Source organism: Dunckerocampus dactyliophorus, chromosome 13 (assembly GCF_027744805.1).
Source record: "Dunckerocampus dactyliophorus isolate RoL2022-P2 chromosome 13, RoL_Ddac_1.1, whole genome shotgun sequence".
NCBI classification, from domain to species: domain Eukaryota; kingdom Metazoa; phylum Chordata; class Actinopteri; order Syngnathiformes; family Syngnathidae; genus Dunckerocampus; species Dunckerocampus dactyliophorus.
Window position 1 is genome coordinate 29,181,592 of NC_072831.1, and position 19,969 is coordinate 29,201,560.

At 39.8% G+C, this 19,969-nt stretch overlaps 1 protein-coding gene across 2 annotated transcripts in view; it reads left to right on the top strand.

Moving 5' to 3' along the window:
• Positions 1-19,969, top strand: part of plekhh1 (pleckstrin homology domain containing, family H (with MyTH4 domain) member 1) — a 38,735-nt gene that overhangs the window by 12,469 nt on the left and 6,297 nt on the right. The window contains exons 3-26 of one of the 2 annotated variants that reach the window (XM_054796717.1): positions 383-445; positions 1,617-1,766; positions 1,854-1,937; positions 2,018-2,099; positions 2,176-2,349; positions 2,430-3,151; positions 4,761-4,839; positions 6,808-6,902; positions 6,971-7,118; positions 7,178-7,314; positions 7,391-7,501; positions 8,636-8,722; positions 8,804-8,965; positions 10,377-10,457; positions 10,830-11,009; positions 11,076-11,187; positions 12,437-12,549; positions 14,116-14,292; positions 17,331-17,428; positions 17,540-17,717; positions 17,793-17,948; positions 19,033-19,130; positions 19,272-19,413; positions 19,529-19,671. In XM_054796717.1, the coding sequence (XP_054652692.1) occupies positions 383-445; positions 1,617-1,766; positions 1,854-1,937; positions 2,018-2,099; positions 2,176-2,349; positions 2,430-3,151; positions 4,761-4,839; positions 6,808-6,902; positions 6,971-7,118; positions 7,178-7,314; positions 7,391-7,501; positions 8,636-8,722; positions 8,804-8,965; positions 10,377-10,457; positions 10,830-11,009; positions 11,076-11,187; positions 12,437-12,549; positions 14,116-14,292; positions 17,331-17,428; positions 17,540-17,717; positions 17,793-17,948; positions 19,033-19,130; positions 19,272-19,413; positions 19,529-19,671 (3,572 nt within the window). Of the gene's footprint in view, positions 1-382; positions 446-1,616; positions 1,767-1,853; positions 1,938-2,017; positions 2,100-2,175; positions 2,350-2,429; positions 3,152-4,760; positions 4,840-6,807; positions 6,903-6,970; positions 7,119-7,177; positions 7,315-7,390; positions 7,502-8,635; positions 8,966-10,376; positions 10,458-10,829; positions 11,010-11,075; positions 11,188-12,436; positions 12,550-14,115; positions 14,293-17,330; positions 17,429-17,539; positions 17,718-17,792; positions 17,949-19,032; positions 19,131-19,271; positions 19,414-19,528; positions 19,672-19,969 lie in introns of both variants that reach the window. The other variant, XM_054796716.1, reaches the window with a different exon arrangement.

Consider the following 19,969-nt stretch of genomic DNA (forward strand, 5'->3'; position numbering starts at 1 on the left):
TCAAGTGGATTGGATTGTTAAATGATATTTGTACAATGTGCTATAAATGGCCTATAAATAAACAGCCACCCGCCGTATTTTGGACACCCCAGCTTTAAACGCTGGACAGGTCATTTTAAGTCACACGTTAGCAGAGTTAAAGCGCAAAAAGAAGCCATGCAAGCAACCGTTTTTTTTTTGTTATCGTCTCCTCTTCGGTTCCACCATACTGGGAAGTACGCATGCTTGACCGTCGCTGGTGAGACGTGGTGATTAATTATCGATTAGGACATTTTCATGTCTGTTAAACTTTCCCACACGCTTCCCAGTGGAGAGGGAGGCGGGGGTGGCGCTGACAGGAGTGAAGCCATGGTAACCGGCCGCTTTGTCGCTTTTGACTCAGATGCAGGAGCTGGAGCAGCGGGTGAGCGAGGCCGACCGGCGCGCTGAGAGTGCAGAGAAGCAGGTAAGAAAAGGGCAGCTTTTGTCCCACGTTTGAATGCGGTCGGAAAAACACCTGAGCGAAAATACACTTGAGTGTTTGTGTTTCTGTTGGCCCGCGACACATTTTAAAAATAGAATTTAACAAGAAAACCAAAACAACAACAGCAAAAAGGAAAAATCAGGAGTAATTTTACAAGAAGAAAGTCAAAATTTTAAAAAATGGTTGTAATCTGAGGCGAAAAGGTCGGAATTTTTTAGTATAACATCGTAATATGAAGAAAAATAACGTCATTTTAGTATTTTAAAGTGCACCATTTTAAAGTGGTAACATTACAAAAAACCAACAACCAATAAAGTTGTAATTTTTGGAAATTTAGGTCGGGGAAATAGTTGCAATGTTACAAGAATAAAGTTCAAATATTCTGGGAATAAAATCATAATTATAAGAACCAGTTGGGGGAAACTACAGCAGAAATACAAAAAAGCTGTAATTTTATGAGAATAAAGCCAAAATATTACGTGAAAAAAAGTAGTAACGAGAAAAAAAAGTCTCAATTTTTACAAGAATAAACTCTAAAAACTATAAAACTGTTTAAAATATGTTCTGTATTAGTAGTGATAATAACAAAACTAAATAAAGGTGTTTTTTTTAAATTAGGTAAGGGAAACAGTTAATATTCTGGGAATAAAGTCAGAATTACAAGAAGAAAATTTACAGGAATAAAGTTTAAACAGTTGGAAAAAAAGAATAGCAGAAATAAATTACAGCTGTAATTTTACAAGAATAAAGTCAAAGTATTATGAGCAAAAAAAGGCGCAATTTTAAAAGAATAAACTCGTAATATTATGAAAAAAAGGCAATTTAGTAGCATAGAGATGAAATATGAAATAATGTTTTTTTTAAGCGTTAATACTATAAGAAAGAAACAAAACAAAATAAAGTTGTCATTTTTGGAAAATTAGATTAGGGGAAAAAGTTATAATTTTATGGGAATAAAGTCCTAATTACGAGAAGAAAATGTACAAGAAGAAAGTTGAAATAGTTGGGGGAAAAAACAACAGCAGAAATGAAAAAAATGTGCACGTCCGACTGGTAAGAATTTTCGTCGTGTAGAATGTAAGAAGTCTAACTCCGAGGAGTATTACGATGGCTTTTTGTTACATATTTTAAGGTTTTACGTAATGCATTCCAGATCCACGTCATGGAGGAAAAACTGAAGTCCGCCAACGTACAAAGCACCGAGTCCGAGAGCTTGTTGTGCAGGAAGTACCAAGACCTGACCGGCCAGGTCCAGGAAAAAGACGCCATGATAAAGAGATTAGAGATCCAGCTGGAAAAACAGGTGTGGGCGGAGCCATCCCCAAACCAAAGGAAAAAGGAATGTCCATTTATGCTGAAATGGTTGGAATAATCATTTCTCTGATTCCAGATCTTAGCCCGAGCCCAGGAGGCAAAGATAATTGAGGAAAAGGCGGCCAAGATTAAAGACTGGGTCACGGTGAAGCTTCGAGAGGTAAAGACGGACAGTAGCGCCCTCTCTGGCGATGCAAACATTTTTTGACATGTTTTTTAATCGTATTTTATATTTGACAGATGGAACAGGAGAACCAGAAGCTTAAACAAGCTAACCTGAAGCAGACAGAGCAGATCATGCTGCTGCAGGACAAACTACAAGGTCTGCAAATATCAGGACTCCTTTTATTTAAACTCAAGAAGAAGCTTACGTTACGAATGTTGTGGTGCTCCTTAAGCTCTTTTAGAGAAACAGGGCTCCTCTGGAAACCCCAGCAACTCCCCTGCATCAGATGCCCACCAACTGCTGAGCAGCCCCCAGTTCCCTCCATGCGGCCTTGGTGTGCCGTCCATTGCAGATGACAGCAGGAGACCACCCGGTGCTCGAGGAACAGCCAAGACCTCACCAACAGGTGCCTTGGATTTGGGGGAACAAGGAAATGGAGATATTTTGTTGTTTAACCAAGCTCTGTTATGTTGTTCATCCTCACAGACTTGAAGAGGACCCCGGAACTGTCTCGTAAAGGGGTTCCTCGAGGTCGAAGCAGGGAGGACTCCGGTGGACCAGAGTCCCCGGGGTGCCCCGAGGATCAGGCGATGACTTCGGACAGAGACAACTCCTCAGACGAGTTAAACAGCAAATTCCGCTCGCAGTGCCTCCACTCGTCCTCCTCGTCTTCGTCCTCTTCCTCGGCTTTCGAGGTAGCCCACCGCGGACCGGGCTCCCCGAAGTCTCCTCTCAGGCCCGCTCTAAAAAGCCCGCTCTTGCCGCGCTCCCCCTCCACCAACAACCCATTTCCAAATCCCTCCCAGCCTTCGTCTCCCCGGTCGGGCGCCAGCATGACCTTACCCAAGATCCGGACTCCGCTCACCCCCAGGGACAGCATCCAGCTGGTGAAGAAGCACTTCAGCCAGCCCCAGCCCAGCCTGGACCGACTCCACCAGCTGGTCAGCATCGACATCACAACGCCCGCGTCGCCTTCTTCCACCCTGAAGAGCACGTGCACCACCACCCCGGCCTTCGCCCAACTGGTGGAGGAAACAAACATTGATGATGCACTCCCTGACAGCATGGACGGGGTGGTCGAAGGTTCCGCATTGGAGTACCCTACTGAGGAGGGAGGACACTTTATGGGATTCTCAGAAAAACTGGAGCAGCTGGATCCAGAAGTTGTGAAACCACCGACGCCTCCCTTGCATCGCTTTCCTTCCTGGGTAGGAATGATGACTTTTTAAGTATTATGCTCCACAGGCTCCACTTTGCTCTAGCGCTCCATTGTATCACTGCCCTCAGTCTCCTCTTGGATAATGGATTGTTTTCTGTTGGTATTTGTAGATTCCGTGGTTCTATTTTGCGTGGAAAGCCAAGCTAGTACCTCGTAGTTGAGAGGCATGTGGGGTCCACTTGGAACCCCCACCAAAGTTACTAAATATGGTTCCTTGCCTAAAACCGCCTAAATCAGGCGGTGCCCTCCCTGTATGACCGGTGTCAGAGCCTGCTCTGCATTGTGGGCAATAAGTCGGACTCATTCCAAGCGCTAGGGCTGCCGTTATGGACAGAATTTCTTGGTGCAGCCAAGTCGTTGAGGGGACCCGGTTTGATGGCTGCAGGATTGGGTCTCTGCTTTTTGTCAGATGATGTGGTCCTGCTGGCTTTATTGGGCCATTGATTGGTTCGCAGTCGAGTGTGAAGCGGCCGGGATGAGAATCAGCACCTCCGAGTCCGAGTCCATGGTTCACCGCCCAGGAAAGGGTGGAGTGCCATCTCCGTGTTGAGAGATGAGATTCTGCCCCAAGTGGAGGAGTTTAAGTACCTCGGGGTCTTGTTCATGAGAGAGGGAAGGCAAGATGGACAGGCAGATTGGTGCACCGTCTGCAATGATGCGGACTCTGCATCGGTCCGTTGTGGTGAAGAGGGAGCTGAGCCGAAAGGCTGGTCGATCTACACTGCTCAAAAGAATAAAGGGAACATAAAATAACACATCCTAGATCTGAATGAATGAAATATTCGTATTAAATATTTGGTTCTTTACACAGTTGAATGTGCCCTCAACAAAATCCCACAAACATTATCAATGGAAATCCAATGTATTAACCCATGGAAGTCTGGATTTGGACTCACACTCAAAATTATGTGGAAAAAAAACTACAGGCTGATCCAACTTTGATGTAATGTAATTACAAGAAGTCAAAATGAGGCTCAGTAGTGTGTGTGGCCTCCACATGCCTGTATGACCTCCAACAACGCCTGGGCATGCTCCTGATTAGGTGGCGGGTGGTCTCCTGAGGGATCTGCCAACTGGATCTGCCAACTGGACAGTCTGTGTCCAAGGACAAGATTGCGGGTACAAGCGGCCAAAAGGAGTTTCCTCCGTAGGGTGGCTGGACTCTCCCTTAGAGATAGGTGAGAAGTACTGTCATCTGGGAGAAACTTGGAGTAGAACTCATCCACATTGAGAGGAGCCAGATGAGGTGGCTTGGGCATCTGGTCAGGATGCCGTCCAGGCGCCTCCCTAAGGAGGTGTTCAGGACACGTCCGACCGGTAGAAGGCCTCGGGGAAGACCCAGGACACTTTGGAGAGACTAAGTCTCTCAACTGGCCTGGAAACGCCCCAGGATCCCCCGGGAGGAGCTAGACGATGTAGCTGGGCAGAGGGAAGTCTGGGCTTCCCTGCTTAGGCTGCTGCCCCCGCGACCCGACTTCGTATAAGCGGAAGAAGATGGATCATATTGGTTGTATTGGTTATTTTGTTGCTATGGTAACCCAAAGCAGGTTTACTTAGACGTTACCATTTATTATCATGATTTGCTATTTTTTATGCAGGAGAGTCGGATCTATGCCGTGGCCAAGTCCGGAATGAGCGTTTCCGAGGCCTCCCCGGGAGGCAGGGGCCCTGGTCGAGGTGAGTCCACTTTTGTCTTTGCTCTTGAACGCTGACTTCCACGCGCGTTTGTTCCGAGCATTGGGTCGCGTGTCGCTCAGCGGCCACTCGGGTTGCAGCCGGGGTGGTCGCTTTCAAATCTGTCATTGCAGCCTTTAATGTCACTTTCCCTGGCCCGAGGCCCGGCACACCCGCGCAGGTGTAGGCTCATCTCGGGAATATAGACGCTCGAGACTGCCCCTCCTCCCCGTCAAGAGTTTTTCAGAGGCTGCTTTTTCATCACATGCGATGAAAGGACTGAGGCCTGGCTCTAATTATGCTCTCTGTCCCGACATCATCCATTTGAGCCGGCTGCGTGATCCCGGCAATCGCTGCCAAGGAGCTGTTTTGCGGATTAAGTGGATGCTGACTCAGCGCGTTTAACGCCTTCCCTTGTTGACGGCGCGCATGCTCGCTTTTACCCTGCCCCAGCTTGACAAGTTCGGCACTGAAAAATGAAAAATGTAAAACATGTAAAGAAATTTCTTTAAAGAAAAAATAAATACAAATAAAAAACGGAAAAAAGAAAACACGTCTGTTTTGTTCCGTGGCTTTCTGGCTGTCTCATTCGGGTCCAGGTCATCCATGAGTGAGATCGGCCGATACCGATCACATGGATTAACTGTACCTTTTTCAACTGATTGATGACGAGTGCTATTGGCAAATAGGTAATGTTCTTTAACAAATAGTGTTGGACGTAATATCTACTGTACTTCCCCGTGGGACAAAAACGGGCTCCAAACTAACCGCATTGCTTGTTTGTTTTGAAAACAAACTGTCACTGTGGTTAAAAGTCACATTTGGAGTCCGAAGACGAGAAGCCAGGCGGGTAATTGTAGCTGTAGCTGCGGACAGCTCGGCTAAGTGTGTGAAAAAGATTCAAGAGAAGTCGAACAGCGGCAGGTTTGATAAGGGAGTGATCAAACACGCTGGCATGGCAAGATTGTTGGGCACCCTACGTGACACAGCACACATGAATGTGCACGTGTGCATTTTTGCGATCGGCTTTGAAAGGCATTAATGGGCATATGCCGATCACGTGTTTTTTATGGAAATCGGCCGATGCTAGTGCTTTTTATTTGTATTACTTGTTACATTGAAATCAGCAAGCTGTAAAGAATACATCTGGTGAGCTGGTTTTTACTTACATTTTGTAATAAATACATTTCATCAAGAATAATACATTCAATTAATGAACTCACTGTGATATGCTCATCATATGTTACTTTAAAAAAAACTGAATTGAATTGTGTTTTGTTTGTTTTGACTACGCTTTAATAAGTTGAAATGTGAGAAAATGTTAGGTTGAGTGTAATATAGCAATTTTGTTTTCCTTTTTTTTCATCACATTTTTAAACAAGCAGCAACTTGAAAATATTTACTTATTTAGTTTTATATTAAAACTTATTAAATTATTATTGAGTATGATTTACTCCTACTATTTAAATTGGCAGAACTCATTGCCATGTCTTTTAACTGCATTTTTATAAATAATGTAATTAAGAAAAATAAATCAAATTAATTAAATAACTCGCTCTGATATGTTCATTTTATATTATGTTTTTTTTTATTATTTCAAAAATTTAATTCAGTTTGTTTATGTTTTAATTCGGCTATTTTGTTGTTTTTAAATGTTAAGGTTTGAATTCGAGCCTACACTTTAAATATAGCAAATTTTGTTTTTTTTAAATAAAATTTTTAAACAAGCATCAGCTTGAAAAAAATATTTCTTGAAATTGATATAAAAATGTATTAAATGATTAATGAGTGTGATTTAGTAATATTATTCATTTGATTACTTTTTAAAGTAGATTTAAATTAGCAGAAGTCATTGCTGTGATTTCTTCATCAGATATGATCTTTTTAAAAATTGTTTTTGTCTATGGAATTTGTATTTCCTCTATTTATTGAGCGTTTTATCGTTCCCCTTCATTTTCCAACACGTTGCAGGATCTGCCGCGCCGCAGCACCCGGCGGTGACGGGTGCGTTGACGCGGCTGATCTACAAGAACATCAGCGTTCCCGTCTACACGGCGCTGAAAGGGGTGAGCGAGTTCTCTCAGGCTGTCTCTGGGGTGCGGGTCTTTTAACGCTACTCGTGTCGCGTCTTCAGAAAGCCACTCAGATCAGCACGGTGCCGCTGCGGGACGACGACTCTGGTTCTGAGGACGACAGCGGCTCCCTGGCCAGTTTGCGGACCTCCTTGCTGGGTCCGGACAAGAAGGGCGGCGTCCCCGGGAGCCCCCGTGCTGTCAAGAGAGGTAATGCAAGTCTGGGTTTGTTTCCATTCTCCAATGAACAACTAGTTGTTATCTTCTAGGTGTGTCCGTGTCCTCCATCAGCTCGGAGAGCGACTACGCCATCCCGCCCGACGCCTACTCTCTGGACAGCGACTACTCAGAACCAGAACACAAAGTCCAGCGGACCTCCTCGTACTCCTGCGAAAGCACCGGGCCTGTGAGTAGAACTCCAGGAAGCGAGTGAGGTCATTTAGACGGCGTTGTGTCGACACTTGAAGCCGTGTTGCCTTCAGGAGACGCTGGAGAAGTCGGGCTACCTGCTGAAGATGGGCGGTCAGGTGAGGGCATGGAAGCGTCGCTGGTTCATCCTGAGGAACGGAGAGATCCTCTACTACAAGTCTCCCGTGAGTCCGCGGCCTGCTTCCTTCTGAGGCAGCGCTTCTCAACTGGTGGGGTGGGACCCAAAAGTGGGTGGTGGCGGATCCATTCTGGGTGGGTCCCAGACAGCAAGTCAAAAAGGGTAATAAATAAATAAATAAATAAAAATGAAAAAAAAAATTGAAATAAAAATGACAGATTAAAAATGTAAAAGAAATACAGTATTTAAAAAATAAAAATAACTTAAAGTTCAAAAAATAGGATTAAAATTACTTAAATAAAAAGTATTTTTTTTAAATGACTTGCATAAAAATGAGTCAAGGGGAAAAAACAATAAAAAAAGTAATTAATTATTAGTATAATTAATTAATAATAAAACAAAAATGACAAATAAAACGTTTAAAACAGTAAAAAAAAAGCATACAACTTATGGAAATACATAAAATATAAAAAAAACCTCTAAAAAGTGTAAAATAAAATTTAAAAAAAGTGTAAAAAAAAATAATAAACAGGAATAAAAATTACTTAAACAAAACCATAAAAAATAAAGAAAAAAATACTTGAATAAAAACATAAAAATAATAGAAATGACATAAGGGAAAAATATACTAAAAATTAAATCAACACAAGTAATAAAAATGACATAAAAGTGTAAAAAAAAGTAAATAATTAAGATAAAACAAATGAAAAAACATTTTTTTTAAAGTAAAAAAAAATAATGCATGATTTACAAGCATAAAAATAATAGAAGTACATAAAAATAAAAATGACTTCAGTAAAAGTGTAAAAATACAAATAAAAATTACCTATAAGTGTAAAAGAAAGTAAAAATAATAAATATGACTTAAATAAAAGTCTAATAAAAATAGAAGTGACTCAAATTAAATAAAAAAAAACAATAAATAAATAATATGACTTAAATAAAAGCATAACAAATAATTGAAAATATTAGAAATAAAAAAAAATAACAATGAGTTAAAAAAAAGTGGGTGATGACTTCATGACCATTGGAAAATGTGGGTCCCAGGTTGGGTCCCCCATTTGAGAACTCCTGTTCTAGGGTCCACGGAAAACACTGCAAGGCTCTTTCCAAGTCTGTGTGTGTGTGTGTGTGTGTGTGTGTGTGTGTGTGTGTGTGTGCGTGTGCGTTATGCCGACAGAGCGACGTAATCAGGAAGCCTCAAGGTCTGATCGAGCTCAACTCATCTTGTCGAATCGTTCGGGGAGAAGGAGCGCATACTTTCCAGGTAAGTTTGCTGACATTGAGAACGGACGGGATTAGCCTTTTCCCCTCACATCCTCGTCCCATCCTCTTCCTCCCTGAGCAGCTGATCACGGAGAACAAGACCTTCTACCTGACGGCGGATTCGCCCAACATCCTGGAGGAGTGGATCCGGGTTTTGCAGAACATCCTCAAAGTGCAGGCCAGCAACCCGGTTAGCGTGGCGCCGACGTCCGCCAGGCCGACCGTCAGAGGCTGGCTCACCAAGGTCAGGAATGATGACCTCGTTTCAAGTCACAGGACAGGATCATTCACAGTCTAAACCAGGGGTGTCCAAACCTTTTCCTCCAGCGAGGGCCACATCGTGAAAAATGAAAGATGCAACTTTTCCATTTTGATATTTCGTAAAGCAACACATGCAGACATGCTAACGTGTTCCGTGTATTTCATCCCAGCTTTGTCCGGCAGGTGAAGAAGCCTATTATTAAAATCACCTTCACTCTTTGCTCTTTTTCGCCATTTTTTTCTGTTCTTTTCCAACATTTAAAATGTTCTTCTTAAATAATCTACCTACATTTTTTTTCTTTATTCCCATAATATTTTCACTTTATTCCTGTAGTATTCCAACTTCCCCCCCAACCTAATTTTGCAAAAATCACGTCTTCTTTTATATTTCATCTTTATGCGACTAAAATGATGTTTCTCCTCATAATATTACGACTTTATTCTCATAAAATTGCAACTGTTTTCTCGTTAAAATACAGCCTTTTTTCCTCATAATATTTACACTTCATTCTTGTAAAAAACAGTTGAAATTTTACAGGAATAAACTCCTAATATTATGAGTAGCATAGAGTTGAAATATGAATGAAAAATATTAGTTTTTAAAAAAATATTATGAAAAATAATCAAAACAACTAATAAAGTTGTAATTTTTGGAAAATTATGATGTGGAAAATGTCATAGTGTTACATTAATAAAGTCATAATTACCAGAAGAACATTTCCAGTAGTTAGAAAATTTAAAAAAAAATTAAAAAACAGTATCAAAAAAACTCAAAATATTGAGAGAAAAAACTTGTACTGAGAAAAAAGTGACTATTTTAGTAACAGTTGAAATATTAAAGAAAAAAGATCTTTATTTTTTCAAGTTGTAATATTATGAGAAAGTTGCGATGAATGGAAAATTAGGTTTGGGAAAAAGTTGGAATATTCCAGGAATGAAGTCCAAATATTACGAGAAGAGAATTGATGAAGTTTATTGAAATATTTGGAATAAAAGGCTTTTTCACCTCCTGCCCATCACACAGCTGACATGTTTATTTCCCGACATGTCCTGTGTACTCCACGTGTGACTTCTTAGGAAAGTTTGGACACCCCCGCCATAAAGCCATAACCCCCTCCCGTCCCCATACACCACCCACTTCACTTCCTCATCAAAGGTGTGTGTGGGTGTGAGTTTAGGCCAGGATGCGCGGGGGAGGGCGGGGGAGGGCGGGGGAGGCGTCCACCAGAGACGTGGTGACCATCCCAAGCTGCAGTAAACGTGAGCTCACAACAAAGGAGCTCATCTGTCCAGAAGGCCTTTGGTTTCCATCGTAAATAACGCCAACATCTACTCTAGCCTTTTCGATCATACAAAGAGCGAACCTATTCTGACTTTTTCTTTTCTCGCCTCAGGTCAAGCACGGACATTCCAAGCTGGTGTGGTGCTGCCTGCTGGGGAGGTTCTTCTACTACTACCGCAACCAGGAAGACAAGGTCAGCAGGGCGTGCTGACAGTCGTCATTGGCTAAAAATACTCTAGCTGACATGCTAACATTCATCTCCTAATATTATGACTTTAAAAAGCAAGTTCTTTTTTTTATTTAATAGTTCAACTCTGTGCAACTAAAATTACAACAAAATTAAAAGTTTGTTCTTGTAAAATTGCCACTTTTTTCTCGTTAGAAAACGACCTTCTTCTCTAAATATTTTGACTTTATTCTCATTCTATTTTTGGAATGGGCCAGGGGCCGATAAGAAGACAGCCCCGGGCTGCACATTGGGCACCCCTGAATTTCTATTTACATGTAATATTATTCCTCTTTATGTTTTATTATTGATTTATGTTTGTGCCCTCTTCTGCTTCAGCTGCCTCTGGGTCGGCTGCAGCTGCGCGAGGCGTCTGTCCAGGAAGTGGATCGTTCGTGCGACTCGGACGAGGACTACGAGGGGGGCAGTCGGGGCGTCCTGTCGTCCCACTGCACCTTGGTGGTCAAGCCCGCCGACCAGAGCCCCACGTACCTTCTCATCGGAACCAAACAGGAAAAGGTATGGTTGACCGCCGTGATTGGAGCTCGGAAACTTCCTGGGCCCAAACGACTCCTTTGTCCGCAGGACGCGTGGTTGTATCACCTGTCTGTGGCCGCAGGAAGTGGCGCAAGCTTGAGGGTGGGCACAGAGTGCGAGCAGCTCATCGGCAGACTGCTTGACGCTGACGGAGACACAGGTGAGACACTCATTCACACCGATGCAGACTTTCACTAAACATACCACTGTAGAGTAGGATTCCTTATTTAGAAATATTTACAATGTTTTTGTAGCGAGAGCATAGAAAACCGGCTTACCGCCTTCTAAATACACTTTATAGCATTATTAGAGCCCCCGAGACATGAAATAACACCCCTATAGTCACCTTTACACTCCTATTACCCAATATAGGAGATGGAAGAGAAAATAAGACACATACGAAATAGAAAACCTGTTTACAACCTTCTAAATATGCTTTTTAACATTATTAGAGCCCCCGAGACATGAAATAACACCCCTATAGTCACCTTTACACTCCTATTACCCAATATAGGAGATGGAAGAGAAAATAAGACACATACGAAATAGAAAACCTGTTTACAACCTTCTAAATATGCTTTTTAACATTATTAGAGCCCCCGAGACATGAAATAACACCCCTATAGTCACCTTTACACTCCTATTACCCAATATAGGAGATGGAAGAGAAAATAAGACACATACGAAATAGAAAACCTGTTTACAACCTTCTAAATATGCTTTTTAACATTATTAGAGCCCTCTAGACATGAAATAACACCCCTATAGTCACCTTTACACTTCTATTACCCAATATAGTAAACCCAATTTATTAAAAATAAATACAAATTAACAAATAAAATCGAAAATAAAAACAAATAAAAATGAAAATGACTTAACTGAAAGTGTGAATAATAATGAAACATAATGAAAAATACAAATGACTTAAATAAAATTGTAAAATATAATTTTGCCTTAAAAGTGTTTTTGAATGACTTAAATAAAAGTGTAAATAAAATAAATAAAAATACAAATGATGTAAATAAAAATGTAAAAATAAAAATGACTTTTCAAAAAACATGAAATGACCACTGGAAAATGTGGGTCTCAGGTTGAGACCCGTGGAGAACCCCTGATTTAAATCGCTTGATGTTGCATTTATCATTCATTTTTATTTATTCACTTATTTAAAGGACTTTTATTTATGTTGTATTTTATATGTATTTTTTTCACATTTGTGGTGTGTGTGGATGACCATGAGGGTGCGGTCAAGCTTGGGGGGTGTTTGTTGGTATAAATGTAACATCTTGTCAGCAGTTATTTTCATCTCCGCATCAGACGCCCTCCACCCCCCCGCAGACGGCGTTTACGACCGTCTGGCTCGTCACGTCAGCCGCCGAGCTTTCAATGGTTTGTGTTCCTCTTCCCAGAGTCGTCCTTGTGGAAGAGCGAGGCCTTGAGCTTCTCCAAGGAGGGCCTTCGCTCGCCTCTCACCACGCTGCCCTCGGAGGCGCTGCAGACGGAAGCTCTCAAGCTCTTCAAGGTCCGACTGCCGTCAACGGGTTCCCACCGTACAGCAGCATAACCCACATGACTGAAATCAGTCAGGGGTGTCCACAGTGCGGCCCGCGGTACTTTATATTGCCCTGCAGCATTCTAAAAATAGAATTTAAATATCAAATAGAAATGAAAAAAATACATTACAATAAAATTTGAAAAATATTAACAAATTCAAAATCTAATAAAAGAAAAATACAATTTAGCAAGAAAACAAAACAACAACCCAAAATATGGAAAAATCAGCCCTCATTTTACAAGAATCATGCCAAAATATTACAATACAAAAGTTGTAATCTAATGAGAAAAAGCTGCCATTGAAAAAATAAAGGAAAAATAAAATTAATAAATACATAAATAAGAAAAAACTTGAAATGAAGAAGACACAAAAAATGAATAAAGGTGTAATTTTTTGAAAATTAGTTGACAATGACAATGTTATGGGAATAAAGTTGACATAATTAGACAATAAAAAAAACAATAGGAAAAAACAGCTGTCATCTTCTGAGAATAAAATCCAAATCTAAAGTTTACTTCTAATAAAAAAAGTCACAATTTTATGAGAATAAACTCGTAATATTAGGAGGAAAAATAATGTCATGGAAATTCATTCATTCATTTTCAACGCCACTTAATCCCCCTGAGGACCGGTCACCAGCCAATCGTCACTGAAATATGAAATAAAAATATATCATATTAAATAATATATAAAAATATAATATGAAAGAATACATCTGTTATTTTTATATTCACAATATGAGAAAGGAAAATAAAACAAAATAAAATAAACAAAAAAAGATTCTTGGTTATTCTTGGGGAAAAAGATTCTTTAAGAAGAAAGTTGAAATATTTTGAAACATTTTTAAAAATGGGGGGAAAGAAGACACAGAAAAACAGCAAAAATTGTAAAAAAGCGCCAAGACTGAAGTTGATATTAAGAATAGGCTTTTTCACCAATATGACAAAGCAGATATGAAATATATAGAACTTGTTAGCATATCTACATGTGTTGCTTTACTAAATATCAAAGTGGCATTTGTCATTGTTCCCTACGTGACCCTCGCTGGAAAAGCCTTTGGACACCCCAGAAATAAGTAACAAAATAAATGACAGGCAATCAAGTAAATGCAAATTAGTTAAAACAGGGGTGTCCAAAGTGCCGCACACGGTTTGTTTTTTTAATTGGCTCGCTGCACTTGTAGAAATACATTTAGAAAAAAATCCCCCGCAAAAACGGTTAAAAATAGAACACAGAGGCACACTGTAAAGAGAAGAAGATGAAATGTTATTAGCAGTGACTAATAATCATGTGTCTAACTTATTTGAACAACATTTAAAACAGTTGCTTTTTCAGTATGCGGCTCTCAGTGGAAAAAGTTGGACACCCCAAGGTCAAGGTTGGCTAAAATGGGCTGTTGAAAAGAGCCCCCTTGTGGCCACTGAAGGAAGTCACCGCTGAACCCCCGCTGCCGCTGATAACGCACGTCTGCCGCCCCCTGCTGGACGCCCTGTGTATAACTACTACTATTTCTCGCTTGCTTCTTTCTTGCAGTCATGCCAGCTCTTCATCAACGTGCTGGTGGAGTCTCCCTCGGTGGACTACCACACCTCGCTGGCACAGAACGCCGTGCAGGTGTGCCTGGCCCACCCCGAGCTGCACAACGAGATGTACTGTCAGCTCATCAAGCAGACCAACCGCCGCACGCCGCACAACTACTCCCTCACGCAGGTCACGCAGGTCACACCGACCGCACCGATACGCGTCCATGCAGCCTTACTGAAAAAATACTCAAAAAGGAAAGAGGCTATAAAAAAAGACATGAGACACAGGGGTGTCCCAAATGAGGCCCGGGGGCCATTTGCAGCCCGTGGCTGTTTTTTTTAGTGGCCCACGACACATTGTAAAAATATAATTTTACAAGAAAACAGCAAAAATGGAAAATCAGCAATAATTTTATAAGAATAAAGTCAAAATACTTTATTAAACTTAATGAGAAAATGTCGTACATTTATGACAATAAAAAAGTAATATTTTAGTAGCGTAAAGTTGACATATTATAGAAAAAATATGTTATTTTTTTGAAGTCAGAATATTATGAGAAACAAACAAAACACCAAATAAATTTGTCATTTTTGGAAACTTAGATTGGGGGAAAAAAGTTACAATGTTATGAAAATAAAGTCAAAATATGATGGCACTATGATGGCACATGACTACAAGACAAAAATGTACAAGAACAAAGGGGAAATAGAACAGAAAAACAGCTGTAATTTTACGAGAATAAACTCGTAATATTAATATTATTTGTAGTATTACACGTAATATATTGAGGTAAAATAATGTCATTTTTATTAGCATAGAGTTGAAATAATAAAGAAAATTAGGTTGGGGGAAAGTTATAATATTATGGAAATTAAATTTTATATTATGGGAATAAAGTCATAATTCCAAGAAAAAAATGTACAAGAAGAAAGTTGAAAAAAAAACAAAAAAACAACAGCAGGAAGAGAAAAAACAGCTCTAATATTATGAGAATAAAGTCAAAATATTAAGAGAAAAAAAGTTGTATTTTAACGAGGAAAAAAGTTGCAATTTTACAAGAATAAACCTGTAATATTATGAGGAAAAATAATGTCATTTTATTAGCATAGAGTGGAAATATTCAAGAAAAAAGACGTTATTTTTTTTAAGTCGGAATATTACGAGAAACAAACAAAACACCAAATAAAGTTGTCATTTTGCAAGTATCGCGGGATTCCGTCTTGACCGCCTGATCCAACATGGCGGGCGAACACAAGCCAAGACAAAGTTTTAGCAAAAATTTTGGATGTTAACCAAAAAATTTGCTAACCACGGCGGACGCTAACGGAGATACCACTGTGTTTTAAATTTTAGTTCGTTTAGCCATTTTTATGCTTACATGAAAATACGTAAATTGCGCTTGAACATGAATATTTTTTGACTAAATTGTCAACCAGAAACAGCGTGATTTATTCATCAATATAGTTTTGAAATAACTTGATAGAGTTAAGCCATGAAATTTGAGGCGTGAAGTGGCGAGGGACAACTGTATCAATAATCTATATCAGAAATGATGGATCATTCAAGATCATTTTTTAGATTTACATTTTATTTTTTATTTTAATGAATTGTTCAATGATAATAAAATTAATTAGGGCTGAGCCGGGTTCTCGTTTTAGACGAGGATCTGTTATGGATAATGCATTTTTGCCGAGTACGAGCATGAAACGAGTACAGCTTGTCATTATCCGTACTCACGCTGAAGCAAAATCCTCATTGGGTAACTACTTATGTGTTTCGGTTTGTATGATAGTAGCGTTAGGTGGTAGACGTGTTTTATAACGTATGCGGTGCAATTCCCGTGTTATGTTGGTCACTACATGTGGTTTTTTTCCCTGTCTGCTCGCTTCTAATTGGGCTGGTGACTAGGCCTGTCACCATAACAAATTTTGCTGGTGCTATAAATAATTAAGGATAATGTTGACCTTTTTGAGACCATAATGTCATAAAGTTGATCATTGAATGGTCACTGTGCATGTCACATTTCAGCCACCAAATGGTAGTGTATCAAGTGTAGTGTATCTGAGTGAGGCACAGAAGATGCCTGCTATAGGGAAATGCACTGTACACATTGCTGAATAATAAACAATAAATATAGCAACGTCTGATCGATCCATGTCAATTTCACACTTAAAATAATGTACCGATTTAAGCCCCATCCATTTACGGTTAAACCACGCCCACTCCAGGTTTATGCCCCGCCCCCTCTGAGTATGGATACAGATACAGATCATTTAGATGGTTGAACATGTGCAGGTGCAGGTGCAGATACAGATACAGATGCAGATACAGATACAGATACAGATACAGATACAGATACAGGTACAGATACAGATACAGATACAGATACAGATACAGATACAGATACAGATACAGATACAGATACAGGTACAGATACAGATATAGATATACTGTAGATATAAATATAGGTACAGGTACAGATACAGATAGAGATATAAATACAGGTACAGGTACAGGTACAGATATAGATATAAATACAGGTACAGGTACAGGTACAGATACAGGTACAGATATAGATATAAATATAGGTACAGGTACAGATACAGATATAGATATAAATACAGGTACAGGTACAGGTACAGGTACAGATATAAATACAGGTACAGGTACAGGTACAGATATAGATATAAATACAGGTACAGGTACAGGTACAGATACAGGTACAGATATAGATATAAATATAGGTACAGATACAGATATAGATATAAATACAGGTACAGGTACAGATAGTGGTGTACTCGGTCATCTCTAATATTAATTGTGATTTTTTTTGAGTCAGTCAAAGGCATATAAAATAGTAGTTGTTTGATTTGCAGTTTTATAAAGATTATTCCTGAAAAGCTGAATTGAGGACAATATTTTTATTTTGTATTTATTTAGTATTTTTATTTATTTATTAATTTCTTTTATATTTCCTTTTTTATTGATTTTATTCATTTTTTTAATGTTTTTGTTTATATATATATATATATATATATATTTTTATAAAACTAATTTTTCTCATTTGTTTTTTTCAATGTGGCCCCAGTCTTTCTTCGTAATGTTCAATTTATTGATAGAAAATGGGCCAATAATGGGCCAATAAAGAAATATACCGGTATTTCCATCCAGGGGGCAGGACGTTGAACGTCCTTGTGTGAAAGGTTTTTTTATTGTGGTTGCAGTGCTGGCAGCTGCTGTCGCTGTGTGTGGCGCTCTTCCTGCCTCAGCAACACTTCCTCTGGTACCTGAGGCAGCACCTGCACCGCAACGCCGACCCCAGGTAAGACACCTCAAGGCGCGTCTGATTGCATGCATTTCCTGCGTGTTCGTCCTGCCGTGACGATGAAGTCGTGGGCGAGGAAGGCAGTGAGAAGTGGGTTTTTTCCCCCAGGAGCGACGTCGGCAAATACGCCGTGTACTGCCAGCGCTCCATGGAGAGAACGTTGCAGAACGGCGAGCGGGAGGCCAAACCCTCACGTATGGAGATCGTGTCCATCCTCCTGAGGAACCCCTACCACCACTCCCTGCCCTTCAGCATCCCCGTTCACTTCATGAACAACACCTACCAGGTAACCCGGCCTCTCGCTCAGCATCAACGCTGACTTTTCCACGACTCGGTCGTTTGCTTTTCCCCCCTCTTGGAGGTGGTTGGCTTCGACGGGTCCACCACGGTGGAGGAGTTCCTCAACACGCTGAACCAGCGGATCGGCATGAGGAACCCTCAGCTGTCCGGTTTCGCCCTCTTTACCGACGACCCCTCGGGAAAAGACTTGGAGCACTGCTTGCTGCCGTCTGCCAAGGTGCGACTTTAGAGAAGTCACCTCATAGTAGAACTAGGAGCACAGCACAGCCCGAGTCCTAGTGTGTCCATCGAGGTGAACGTAGGGATCATGAGGCTACTTTTGAGGGTTCCGACCCTACTTTTTTTCTTTCTAGTGTCCCTAACGGAATGAATGCTTACTACTCCTAAACTACTGTGGTGGTCATTTGGGTGTTTCGGTACAGCACAACCAAGGTGACCAACCTTATACTTTCCTTGAGGGATTACAGCTGACTTTTTTTTAAAGTAAAACTATAAATATTTTAGTAATCATCTTCCTATATGGTATATATTCATTGCACAGATATAACTGAAATATGTGGTCTTATTTAGTGCAATTTTGATTTTTAATTTTCACTTATGCATTACTTGTGTGCATGCAGTTATGTTCTTCCTCATTTTCCTGACAAAATACCTTCATAGATTCCTCTAAAATGCATTTTGGACATGTAATTATGTGTCGTAATATTTCAACAGATGACAATGGTGATTTAAAAAAATCAAATACGTTTGCTTGGTTTGCCTGAAATATTAATGTATACATAAATTAAATAAATACATAAATGAAAGCATAAATTAAAAAAAAACTAATAAAATAACTTCAATAAAATTGTAAAAAAAAAAAAAAAGTAAACAAAAATAAATACAAATAAACATGACTTAAATAAGTGTGAACAAAATAGAAAAACATAAAATGACTTAAATAGAAATGTAAAAATTCTAATAAATAAAAATAACTTGAATAAAAGTGTAAAAAATAATTAAAAATAAATAAACATGAATAAATAAATGTAAAAAATAAATAAAAATAAAATGACTTACATAAAATTGTAAAAAATTCTAATAAATAAAAATAACTTCAATAAAAGTGTAGAAAATAATTAAAAATAAATACAAAAAATGTAAGTATGTAAATGTAAGTACTAAATAATAAATGAAAATAAAAATGCTTTAAATAAAAGTGGATCATGACTAAATGACCCCCGGTGTAGACCACACACCCGGCAACTATCAGTGTTGCTCATTGGAAGATTTACGGTAATTGTTGGGGCTTTTACTTCCAGATTTGTGACGTTATTTCCAAATGGGAGCAGGCCCTCAAGGAGCTTCATGCGGGGAAAAACGAGGGGACGCGGATCGTACGTTTAACCTACAAGAACAGGTAGGATTTCCGTGCACGTGTCTTATTATAGCGAGTGGTTCTGGTCATGCAAGCTGATAAAAATGCTGTGTGTGAATACATTCCAACTACCTGCACAACAAACGCGATGCATTTATTCAAATTGATTCTGTGCACCCGCAGGTTGTGCTTTCGCTCTCAAGCCAAAGGCGAGACGGAGCGAGAGCGCCTCCTTCTGGCCTACCAAGTGAGCGATGACGTCTATCAGGGACATTTCCCCGTCAACAAGGAGCTGGCACTGGAGGTGGCCGCCCTCATGGCACAGGTAGACGCGACCACACACACACACACACACACACACACACACACACACACATACTGTATGCACACTGCCGCCAAAGCTTCATGGCATGACGTCCAATATTTGTCACGTTATAAAGGTCGAGCACGGTGACCTGGAGCGATCGGCCGCCTCCTCGCCCACCGGATCCACCCAAGCCAAATTTCAGCTGATTCTCCTGCAGGCGTTGGAGCGTTTCTACCCAAAACGCTACAAGCAGAACTGCGGCACAGAGCAGCTCAGGTCATACCGATACTAAAAATACTACACACACCTTCAGTATCGCTTTTTTTTTTTTTTTCAATTTTAATGAATTAGATTTTTGTATATGTATAAATGAATACTGATTAAATCATTTAAAATAAATAAATATAAAATAATAAATATTAAAATAATACTACAATAATCAAAATAGATTGTTTTTTTTTGGAAGTAAATATTCTTAAAAAAAATCCAAATAAAATGCTTTTAAAAATAGTTTTTAGAAGTGTACATGTATTTACACTAGCAACTTGCATCTGATTGTGTAAATAAAATAAGT